The 12,581-nt window shown below is 41.3% G+C and overlaps 1 protein-coding gene across 2 annotated transcripts in view; it reads right to left on the bottom strand.

Moving 5' to 3' along the window:
• CARS2 (cysteinyl-tRNA synthetase 2, mitochondrial) overlaps positions 1 to 12,581 on the bottom strand; it is a 123,170-nt gene that overhangs the window by 54,086 nt on the left and 56,503 nt on the right. For both annotated transcript variants that reach the window (XM_069757926.1, XM_069757925.1), the window contains exons 4-8: positions 10,206 to 10,277; positions 5,409 to 5,514; positions 2,498 to 2,581; positions 620 to 749; positions 328 to 461 (exon numbers count right to left, since the gene is read on the bottom strand). In XM_069757926.1, the coding sequence (XP_069614027.1) occupies positions 328 to 461; positions 620 to 749; positions 2,498 to 2,581; positions 5,409 to 5,514; positions 10,206 to 10,277 (526 nt within the window). The remainder of the gene's footprint in view (positions 1 to 327; positions 462 to 619; positions 750 to 2,497; positions 2,582 to 5,408; positions 5,515 to 10,205; positions 10,278 to 12,581) is intronic.

The raw sequence follows: 12,581 nt of genomic DNA, 5'->3' as shown, positions 1-12,581 counted from the left end.
CAATCTACTACGTGACTGGGCAATATACTACGTGACTGGGCAATATACTACGTGGCTGGGCAATATACTACGTGACTGGGCAATATACTACGTCGCTGTGCAATATACTACGTGGACATACATATTCTAGAATACCCGATGCGTCAGAATCGGGCAACCATCTAAAATATATATATATATATACATATATATATATATATATATATATATATATATATATATACCATATATATTCGGATTCTAGCTAATCTACAAATGGCATCACAAGAATTCCCAGGTGTAATACAACCAATGCTCCAGTCACATATACACATCACCCAGACCTACCAGAATGGAGAAAATAGTTCCCCCACCGATCACACTGATGATAGGCCTCACATTGAGCAATTTCATTTTCATGATGAGGAAATGCCAGGTCAATCCCACCAGTATGAATGTCCAGCTGTTCTCCAAACGCTGTGCTAGAGAAGACAAAGTCTCACACCATGAGGTGACGTGCACAGAAACATTAATAGTCATATGGAAATCACGCTTATATTTAGGCATGACAAAGGGCACAGCGTGAAGGTTTTATAGATGTAAAACGCTAAAGGAATACTTTATGGAATGTCTTAAGCACCTTGCAATAGTGGAGCACTCGATATGCCAGCCAGGCCTTCCTTTACCCCATGGAGAGACCCAATGTGGCTCATCGGGTTTAGCGGTCTTCCATAATGCAAAGTCTCTGGGGGACCTCTTGTCACTTACAACTGTCATACACAAAAACAGCACAAATCAGTGAGGGAACAAAAAGAGAAATATAAACCAAAGCAATATTTGGTGTGACCATCCTTTACCTTCAAAACAGCATCAATTCTTCTAGGAACACTAGCGCAAAGTCAGGGATTTTGTAGGATATTAGTCAGGTGTATGAGTAAAACAATATTCCAAACAGGTGATTATGATCATCAGTCTCATAAGTAGGATGAACACAGTCATGAAACAGAAACAGCTGTGTAGGAGGCTAAAGCCTGGGTGAGGAGCAGCCAAACTATGTTACAAAAGTGAGGTTGTAGAAGCCATTTTCACATTGGAGGTCATACACAATGCTAAAGCTGAGCACAGAAACTAGACAGACACAAGGTAGTTATACTGCATCAGAAAAGTCTCTTACAAGCAAAGATTTCAAAGCAGACTGAGGTTTCAAGCTGTTCAAGTTCTGCTGAAGAATTACTAAGAAATGTTGAGACCTGTAGACCCATTGGTCGGCTATGGAAACTTAGTACAGGAGATGAAAGACACATCATGCTTACTTCCATTTGAAATCAGAAAAATGTCCAGCAGTGCCATCAGCTCAGAACAGGAGCAAAAAGTGGGACGCAGCTACACCCATGTACAGTTGGGAGAAGTTTGGCCAAAAGTGGTCTTCATTAATGAATTGTGGCAAAAAAGCCGTAGCTTCCTAGAACATGGAAAAAAGGCCAAGTGACTCAATGATGCACAAAAGCAGAGGGGTATGGGAGCAGAAAATGGCAGCAGGTGCTCTGGATTGAGGAGTCAGAATTTGAAATATTTTGCTGTAACAGAAGGCAGTTTGTTTGCTAAAAAGGCTGGAAAGAGTTACAAGAATAAGTGTCTGCAGGGAACAGTGAAGCATGGAGGTTCTTTGCAAGTTTGGCGCTGTATTTCAGCAAATAAAGTTGAGGATTTGGTCAGGATTAATGGTGTCCTCAATGCTGAGACATGCAAGACAGTTAATTAGCCATTACACAATACCATCTGAGAGGCGTCTTATTGGCTCCAAATTTATTCTGTAGTAGGACAACGACCACCTCAAACATACAGCCAATGTTATTAAGAACTATCTCCATCAATAAGAAAGAACAAGGAGTTCTGTAAGTGATGATATGGGCTCCACAAAGTGCTGATGCCAACATCATTAAGTCTGTCTGGAGTAACATGAATGTAGTGAAGGATTTGCGCAAACTCACATCCACAGAAGATTTCTGGTTAGTACTCCAAGATGTTTGGAACAATCTCTGCTGCGTTAAGTCTATCTAGAAGAATTGAAGGCAACGGGAGGTCACGCCAAATATTAATTTGCTTTAAATTTCTCTTTTGTTTTTCAAATAAACAAAATGTAAAGTGAATGAGCAAACTAATAACACTTCTATTTTCTAAAGCATTCTTACTTTGTAGCATCGTTTCCAGAAGGGCCTAAAACGTTTGCACAGTTCTGTATGTCTACCAACAGACACCTAAAAGACACCCATTGGGCTTCTGTGGGGCAAATGAAAGCCCATGTATGTAATGTGAGTTTTTATGCTGCATAGGGCAAATGAACAATTAAAATTAATTGTGAATGCAGCCTTTGAGTGTAAAAGTAAGTGTTAACTTTACACTGCATGCATTTCAGATATCCCTCCTGTAATTTCCACATGATATAGGCACAAGTATTTGTAGACTATAGGCTCCTAGGTTGAAAACAAAAAAAAGATATATATTGCGCAGTTTGTACCTGGCTCTGAGTTCGTATCGGAAAAAGAACCAATGAACTTTCCATATCTTTTGCCAATGGACTGGACATCGAAATACACATTTCCTAAAAAAAAAAAACAACTGTTGAAATAGTGAATAAATCACCAACATAGACCAGTGGGAAGCCTTATAGGTGAAGGATTCCCTGGGATGAGGGTACACTAAGCACATCATCGTATACGTATGCTATCCTTAGCGTCTCTGCAGATAGGCCATCAATGTGTGATCGGAGGGGTCCAATCAATTTCATGGAGACCATATTTAATGTACATGTTCTTAACTCTGACTGTAATTTCTATTTCTCATCATTGTTAATCCACATGTCTATATGTCAATCTCTATAAAGTATGTAGAATTCCAGGAAAATTTAAAAAGTCTCTGTTTCTAGACTATGCATCTTGAAATAGCCATGTACATTACCGCATTAATAACCAGGCGTGTTTAGGTCTGAGGTTATGTGCACACGTATTCTTGAAGCCTGCAAATTTTTCCACTGCGGATTTGAGAAATCTGCAGGTAAAAGGCACTGCATTTTACCTGCGGATTTTATGCGGATTCCACCTGCGGATTCCTATAGAGGAGCAGGTGTAAACCGCTGCGGAATCCGCACAAAGAATTGACATGCTGCGGAATCTAAACCGCAGTGTTTCCGTAACGTGTGCACATAGCCTCAAAGACTAATTCTTTTTTTTTCATTTTTCTATTAATGCAGCTGTATGAGGGGTTTTTTGGGGGTTGAGTAGAATTTTAATGGCGCCATTGGGAAGTACATATATCTTTTTATCTAACTCTATTAGGAACAATTACATCAGCCATCATGTGCAGGGAACAATGCAGGCTCACAAGCTGGGCCCGCGTCCTTACTCAAACATGATGGCTGATGTAAGTCAATGACCCAACATATAATGTAAATAGACGCGATGCGGTTAAAGGAGTTGGCCAGGCTTAGGACTTCAGACTGCTGAATCGCGATGCCATGTGGTGTGCATGCTGTCACGATTCCCTGGTATTCCTGGCAGTCACGAGACTGTGTTTATGTGATTTCCATACTTGGAATTATGTGCCAACTAGATGCATTCGGCTTCTCTCAGTGGATGAGAACTGAGAGAAGCTGCATGAGACTACTTGGCACGTAATTCTAAGTATGCAAATAGCATGCACACAGTCACGTGACCACCTGTTCGCACCAAGAATACCGGGGAATCGGGACAACATGCACCGTGTGTATAGGAAGATGTCAATGCAAGAACTTGTAACATAGCTATGCAGTAAAATGTGCATTGTAGAATAACGGAAGGCTATATTTTACTTCAATATACAAAGTATATCCCTCTACTTTCCTGTCATGCCAGTGGAGTGACAAGCAGGCTGCTGGGACAAAAACATCTCACATGCTATACAGGCAGATGGTGTTAAAACAGCCAAGAAAAGAAATGAAATACTCCATGTAATTATGCTACAAACTGAAATAAAAGAGAAGACACAAAAAAGAATAGTAAAACCAAAAACACTCAGTTTGAAAAAATGTTGCAGTAATCCGCAAGTGCTAGTAAAAGATGTAAAAAACAGGGTATTTGGTTGATACGTTTTTTGCAAAAAATGTATACTAAGCTGCTCTACCAATCTTCACGGTATACCCTTATCAGAGCAGTCCTAACTAATGTATGCAATCCCTATCTGATGTATTTAAAAACCTGATCATCTGTATATAACCTGTGTGAACAGGGTTCAGAGAGGAAAAATCCATGTGTGCATACAGGGTAGAACAGCTTTTGTGCAGATAGCCCAAGAGGAGTGGTGGAACTCCCCAGTCTTGTAGACACAAGAAAACAATTATGAGTGTTTTTGGTTTTACTATTCTCTTTTGTGTCTTCAGGTTTCTTGGTGGTGTGTGAACATGATCATACAGACTTGTTCACTGTGCAAGTAGCCCATGTGTTCCTGTTTCCAAAACTGAAATAAAAGTAAGAAAAGGAAATGTGATAAATATATTTACGGAAACATTAAAAAAAACACAAAAGATGCTTGTAATCATATTAAGCAATGGAGAAAAAGAAAAATGGTCGGTTCACTTTTGTTGCCTAAACAATTAAAGCAACCACAGGTGTCAGTGCATTATTTTGGGGGAAGTGGAATAGTACATCATGGAGATTTAAAGGGCTATTCCCATCTCCAAGCCCCATCCCAATATGTAGTAGGTGTAATTATAATAATATTAGTTAATACCTCCAATTAGACATGTAGTATAGTTTTTCTGATTCTCTATGTCTCTTTCCTCATGTGCAGGCATTGCAAGACCTTAGGTATCCATGGTTACGACCATTAGCAATTAACTGTCACTATATCAGTGGTCGTAACATGGATACCTAAGGTCCTGAAATGCCTGCACATGAGTAAAGAGACATAGCGAATCAGAAAAACTATACTACATGTCTAATTGGAGGTATTTGCTAATATTCTTATTATTACACCTAGTACATATTGGGATAGGATTTTGAAGATGAGAGTACTCCTTTAAGTCACTACGCATGGAACATCAAGTCATCCATATGGGCAAGTAGGTCAAAGAAGGTTAAAAATAAAATGATACCTTGATATCTTATCTGTTTTGTGTTATTAACAAAAACATGGATTTTTCTGGAATATGTAAATGAACTGTTATGATCTATAGGCCAGACATAGATCTCCCTGAGAATCTGCCTCCAGAGCTCATTTTAAATTACACTGGTAATGCCTCTATCATTTAAAATAAGCTCTGAAGGCAGATTCTCTGGGACATCTATGTCCAGCCCATAGATCTTAACAGTTTATTTACATATTAAAAAAACTACAACAACTTTTCTATTTTTCTGCTCATGTTTTTGTCAGGTATGAAACTTACAAACACTTACCTTGCGAGGTAGGGTAAGCATGGCCATTAGCAATGATCTGCTCTATGAAGGATAAGATCCGTGGAATGTGTTCAGTCACTCTCATATATATTGTGGGAGGGAGAACCTAGAGAAACACAAGAACATAGGTATGGATGTGACAAGGAGAAGGCATTTCTGTAAAAACACATATAGAGGATACGATCAGGGAAGGCTGAATGAATGAAAGATGAATCAAAAGTAGGATGGAATGACTTGGCCTTTCTGTCCCTATCTTACAGTACATTAAGATGAGCAGATAAACGACGAATGTGCTCTTAAGAGTGATCAGTACCAATTTTCAACCTGTGTAAAACAGTCCACGATCACCCAATGAATGAGTGCAATGCTAGTTCCTTGGGTGATCAGAAAGTTTATAACCGTGTACAGTTATGGTCAAGTTTCATCCAGAAAGCGAGACGATTTTTGTATAATTTATTTTCATCAGAGTTTCATTTGTGTGCTATATGTGTACGATTTTTACATCTGTGTTTCCTAGATTTACAATAGAAATATATCCGTAAAATTCAGTTGCCACTCGTATCATCCAATTTTTTAAGCATCCATAGGGCCTGTGCAGATTTGTAAAAAAAACCTGAGGGGTTTCCCGATGCCAGCAAAGTGAATGAGAATCGTGAAGCCTCAACCAATGCTGCTTATTTCGGACTTGCAGATTTGGAGCAGGTGTAAATCTGCAGCATGTCCATTTTTTCAGCGTTTTTGTTGCAAATTTCACTAATAGTAATGAATGGGGAAAAATCTGCACAAAATATGCATGTAAAAATGCATAAAAAACACAGCAAAAACACGCCTGTTTTATGCAGCGCTTTTCCTGCCAAGAGATGTGGAAATGGTGCAGAAATTTCTGCACCACATACATAACGTGTGCGCACACAGCCTTACAATTGAATGTGTGCGTCTCCTCTGAGTGTTGGAAGAAAATAGTGCATGCTGTGATTATTTTTCTTATGGATAGTCATTCCCCTATACAGCCCTATTGAATAACATGGGTCAGTGAGCTGTCCAATCAAAAATCTGATAGATCAAGTCCGATTTATAAGCTCGTCTGCATGAGCCCTTATGTAAAGACTCAATAACTTCTCCCAGTTATCCAGGAGCAATTTGGTGATTATTGGTGTCTAAATGGCCTTAATGAATAAACATATAAACACTGCAAAAGTTTAGACAAATCGAGCAAACGTAGAGATCAAAAATGTATATTTCTTAATTCTAATCGTTTAATGACTGATTTTTATTTACTAGAAGACATTTAAAATGTAGATTAGTCGCCGACCCAAAAACTACTACTGTATACTGTGCACTAATGGTATGGTATAATGTACATATGAGATGAGAGCCCCATCCCTAATGCTGAGATCATCAATTTCCTAAGAGATCTTATTCACCCTTTACCATACATCCTGGTCGGAAAGCTGTGTAACCGCACACATGGACCATATGCCCTGGCTACAGAACAATGTAAGTGACTGTGACTATGGATACAGTTACAACTGTTACGGATCTGCAACACAGGACTAAGGTAGAAGGGGTAAAACTGACCCTGCACGGAGACTAGGCTGATACCCTACTAACAGCTAAATCTAATGGTCACTACTCCATGCTAATTCTCTTGGATCTCTCTGCAGCATTTGACACTGTGGATCATCAGCTCCTCCTCACTATGCTCCGCTCCATCGGCCTCAAGGACACCGTTCTCTCCTGGTTCTCCTCCTATCTCTCTGACCGCTCCTTCACTGTATGTTTTGCTGGTTCCTCCTCCTCTCACCTTCCCCTTACTGTTGGGGTTCCTCAAGGATCAGTCCTAGGCCCCCTACTCTTCTCGTTGTATACTGCCCCTATTGGACAAACAATCAGTAGATTTGGTTTCCAGTACCATCTCTATGCTGACGACACCCAATTATACACTTCTGCTCCCGATATCACACCGACCTTTTTAGAAAACACCAGTGATTGTCTTACCGCTGTCTCTAACATCATGTCCTCCCTCTATCTGAAACTAAACCTGTCAAAAACTGAACTCCTCGTGTTCTCTCCCTCTACTAACCTACCTTTGCCTGACATTGCCATCTCTGTGTGCGGTTCCACCATTACTCCAAAGCAACATGCCCGCTGCCTTGGGGTCATCCTTGATTCTGACCTTTCATTCACCCCCTACATCCGATCACTGGCTCGCTCTTCTTACCTGCATCTCAAAAACATTTCTAGAATTCGCCCTTTTCTTAATTTCGACTCTGCAAAAACTCTGACTGTTTCACTTATTCATTCTCGTCTGGACTATTGTAACTCTCTACTAATCGATCTCCCTCTTGCAAAACTCTCCCCGCTCCAATCTGTCCTGAATGCTGCAGCCAGGATCATATTCCTCACCAACCGTTACACCGATGCCTCTACCCTGTGCCAGTCATTACACTGGCTACCCATCCACTCCAGAATCCAGTACAAAACTACTACCCTCATCCACAAAGCACTCCATGGCTCAGCACCACCCTACATCTCCTCCCTGGTATCAGTCTACCACCCTACCCGTGCCCTCCGCTCCGCTAATGACCTCAGGTTAGCATCCTCAATAATCAGAACCTCCCACTCCCGTCTCCAAGACTTTACACGTGCTGCGCCGATTCTTTGGAATGCACTACCTAGGTTAATACGATTAATCCCCAATCCCCACAGTTTTAAGCGTGCCCTAAAAACTCATTTGTTCAGACTGGCCTACCGCCTCAATGCATTAACCTAACGATCCCTGTGTGGCCTATTTATAATAAAAAAAAAAAAAAAAAAAAAAAGGTTCCTCGCATCATGTTCTCATACACTTTATGCAGTATTAGCCCTCTGTGTCTGTACTGCTACATACTTAGGCAGGTAACTGGTTCATGCAGCTTTACATGAACACCTGAGCCTTACACTATAGCTGGTCCGAATAACTAAAGCAATTGTTACCATCCACCTCTCGTGTCTCCCCTTTTCCCCATAGTTTGTAAGCTTGCGAGCAGGGCCCTCACTCCTCCTGGTATCTGTTTTGAACTGTATTTCTGTTATGCTGTAATGTTTATTGTCAGTACAAGTCCCCTCTATAATTTGTAAAGCGCTGCGGAATATGTTGGCGCTATATAAATAAAATTATTATTATTATTATTATTACCCTATGATGGAGTGGGCGACCCATTCCTTGCGAATAGACCCACCGACGATCCTAGGTTAATCTCAAGCAAAGACCTATAGATAAGGGGAAGGGGTTCCCTAAAAGATCTAAGGACTGGGTACAAAAACAGGTCACCTCCTAATAGAAAACACAGAGAAGGCTGCAAAAACCAATAGAAAACAGAAACTAAAGCTAGCAGAACCAGAGGTACCAGCACTGCACAAATAACACACACAGAACACTAAGCAAAGCACCAAGCTGGAGCTCAGGCAGATAAACACTGTTGTCCAGCAAGGACTTCGAGGCAGGTGCTGGTTAATAAAGAGCAGGTAATGACTGGGGATGAAATTCCGTCCTGGAATTTGAAATCACACAGGCCCATGTTATTCCCGTCCCCGTGAACCAGATGGGATTTATTACTAATATTACCCTGGATGGAGGAAAGGAAGATTTACTACAAGACCAATATTTCTAATGATAAACGTGGCCTGCTGGGGTGAGTGACTGAGTCAGCGACTTTGTGCTTCATCACAATTCTTAGGGAACCAGTCACCCCCAAAATCGAAGGCGAGCTAAGCCCACCGGCATCAGGGGCTTATCTACAGCATTCTGTAATGCTGTAGATAAGCCCATGATGTATCCTGAAAGATGAGAAAAAGAGGTTAGATTATACTCACCCAGAGGCGGTCCCAGTACGATGGGCGTCGCGGTCCGGGTCTCCCATCTTCTTATGATGACGTCCTCTTCCTTGCTGCTGTCGCGGCTCCAGCGCAGGCGTACTTTGTCTGCCCTGTTGAGGGCAGAGCAAAGTACTGCAGTGCACAGGTGCCGGTCCTCTCTGACCTTTCCCGGCACCTGCGCACCGCAGTACTATATGCTGCCCTCAACAGGGCAGACAAAGTACGCCTGCACCGGAGCCGCAGCGTGAGTACAAGAAGAGGATGTCATTGTAAGGGTACTTTCACACTAGCGTTTTTTTAAATCCGTCACAATGCGTCGTTTTGCAGAAAAAACGCATCCTGCAAAAGTGCTTGCAGGATGCGTTTTTTCCCCATAGACTTCTATTGACGACGCATTTGCGACGGATTGGCACACTTCGCATCCGTCTTGCGACGGATGCGTCGTGCTTTGGCGGACCGTCGGGAGAAAAAAACCCTACATGTAACTTTTTTTTCTCCCGACGGACCGCTTTTTCCGACCGCGCATGCGCGCCCGGAACTCCGCCCCCACCTCCCTGCACCTTACAATGGGGCAGCGGATGCGCCGGAAAAATGCATCTGCTGCCTCCATTGTGCAATGCAGCAAACGCTAGCGTCGGAATCTCTCCCCGACGCATTGCGACGGGGAGATTCCGACGCTAGTGTGAAAGAAGCCCAAGAAGATGGGAGGCCCCAGACTACGGCGTCTATCGGACCGGACCACAGCGGGAACGCCCCTAGCAGAGTAGAACAGAGTAGATTTATTTCTATACAATTCCAATTTTTCAGCTTTATGAGAAAATACGGTAGGATATAAAAAAAGAGTTAGAGAGAAAGTGATGGTATATTTTTTTTAATTTTTATGTTAGTGTTACTTAAAATAAATTAATAAAATCTTGGCATCCACTCGATCATCCTTACCTTCAAAGCCATCATATCTTGTTTAAACTCTTGTTCATATGTACGAGCCAAGGAAACTGGAGACAAGTTAAGCTGTTGGTAAAACAAAAGACAGGAATTTACTTATACACGGCCAAAGTACCAGACCCCTAACTAAAATCATACTTCGGAATCACGCAAGCCATCATAAAGGGAAAAGATCTATAAAATAGTACAGAGGAAAAAAAATGATCAGGTGTTGCAATTCAGTATGGCCAATCCAGTTGAGATGCCCCCATATACCGTACATTAGTTATATGGGCACAATTACTTCATACACAGCAGATCTGCGGTGGAAATTCGTGCACCTGTCCCTGTCATCTGAAGGAAGTGTAGCAGGAACCCATGTACATGCTGGAGGGTTTTTTATTCGCAGAATTAATCTGTTGGATGAAAAATTCCCTTATAAAATGTATTCTGTGTTTAAAGGGAAAATATTTTTCAACTAGAAAATATTTTTCAAAGGATTTAGAGTGGCTTTAAAAAATAAAAAAGTACCGTAATACGCTTCCCTATAAAATCCCTGCAGCTCCTCTTTCAACGGCTATATAATACCTTCTGGTTTCTACTTCCTTGTCCCATTTTGTAACAGAAATCACCAGAAATACCTTCTTAGCCAATCACTGGCCACAGCAGGGACGCATTTCAGCCAATGAATGGCTGATCAGGCATTTTGTTAGCAGTTTTCAGTATTACAAAATGGGGCAGGGAAGTAGAGACAAGTAGGGACCAGGTAAGCATCAGACCTCGAGTTACAGGAGACTGGCAGGAGGAAATGATATATGATACAAGCCTATTCCAAGGTGCTTTTCCTTATTCAAAGGATAAATAAAAATATCATCCCCAAAGCTTCTAGTACACAGGATATGCCATAAATGTCTGATTAATTAGGGTTTATCTCTGGGAGCCCTTGCTGGGAAAACGAGGGTCCTAGGAGAGGTGGCGGCATTGCTCCTGTAACTCCCAATGACTAGAATAGAGAAGCACATATATATACGATTTTCAGCAGGCAGCCAAAGCAACTCTGCGTGCATATGCCGTAAATGTCTATGTTGGGGATGATTTTGACAGATTTATTACCCCTACAAGTAAAATTGACATGGCGTTCTGTTAAAGCAGAATCTGTCTAATCAGTGCCATATTACAGAAATTTAAGCCAATAATGAAATATACCTTCTAGATGTGAGCAATTCGATTCCCAGGACTGCAGTCCAGTGGCCTCATCAGTAGTCTATGGCCACCAGAAGGGAGCCCTGCGAATTGTATCCTACCCTGGCACTTCTTTTGATTTGTTGGCCCAAAATGAGGTCGTCATATAGGCGTGACAAAGGCATGACTTCGACTGGGCCTACTAATCAGGTTGATTCATAATACAGTAGTAGAAGTTATGGTGAAGTAACAAGGCACATCCCAACTGGTGCAGTATGTACAAAGGTCTACTCATGACCCACCTAGTGTCAGCTGAGCTAGACAGCTTGACGAGGAGGAATCTGGTAGGTAACTCTGCATTTAATGCCTCATTAAGACGTTTGTTTTTTTTCCTTGTATATGCAAAAAAATAGACTGATTTTACATCAGAGTGCTGGATAAGATTTTCATCAGTCTTTGGTCTGATCTGTTTTTACCATCAGTAAAAAAAAAGCAAAAAAAATGCTTAACTTCCAGCACCCATTACAATCTTAAAGCTGGACAGCAAAAGGATTGCAACCATTGCATCCACAAGATTTTTACGGAGCTTAAGACTTATATTGGTGATTTTAAATAATGACTCGGATCAAAAATTGACTTCTCCAAAACTTTTTTGTGGACAGTTTGCAAAAAAACCATGGGCTTCATAGACTATAATGTGTAAGCATTTCATCAATGAAAAACGTCTCAATGAGGTTCACACATGGTGTAGCTGGATGGTGTTTGTGATGAAGTTTAGAACTGCACCATTCACCTCCAAAAAACTTCAGCAAATGCATGTGTGTGATGTGTTTTTTGCTGTGAAGAATGATGATTCCTTAAAGACTACTACCTAACAATATTTTTTGCATCAGATGAGTTGAGGCCTACATCTGGAGCATCCAACCGATTCCTCAAGAAGCTGCTCTAAGGACGCTGCTCTGCAGGGAGACGTACTGAGCTTCTATGCATTGCTCAAGAGAATCTCTGCATGTCTACTCCACTTTGTGTACAGGCTCATACACTTACACATTAGGTGGAGGTGACAAGGACCGTCATTTGACAAAAATATGTATTTTGTTTTACCATGTCTAGATGCCACTTTTCCAAATTTAACATTTTTTGTTGTTGTTGTTTGCTCCTGTGCTTTTCTGTTACTGAGATATGCCCCCTCCTCCTTGCATGCAAATC

The sequence above is a fragment of the Ranitomeya imitator genome, chromosome 3, assembly GCF_032444005.1.
Source record: "Ranitomeya imitator isolate aRanImi1 chromosome 3, aRanImi1.pri, whole genome shotgun sequence".
NCBI classification, from domain to species: Eukaryota; Metazoa; Chordata; class Amphibia; order Anura; family Dendrobatidae; genus Ranitomeya; species Ranitomeya imitator.
This window is presented reverse-complemented; position numbering and strand designations above follow the sequence as displayed.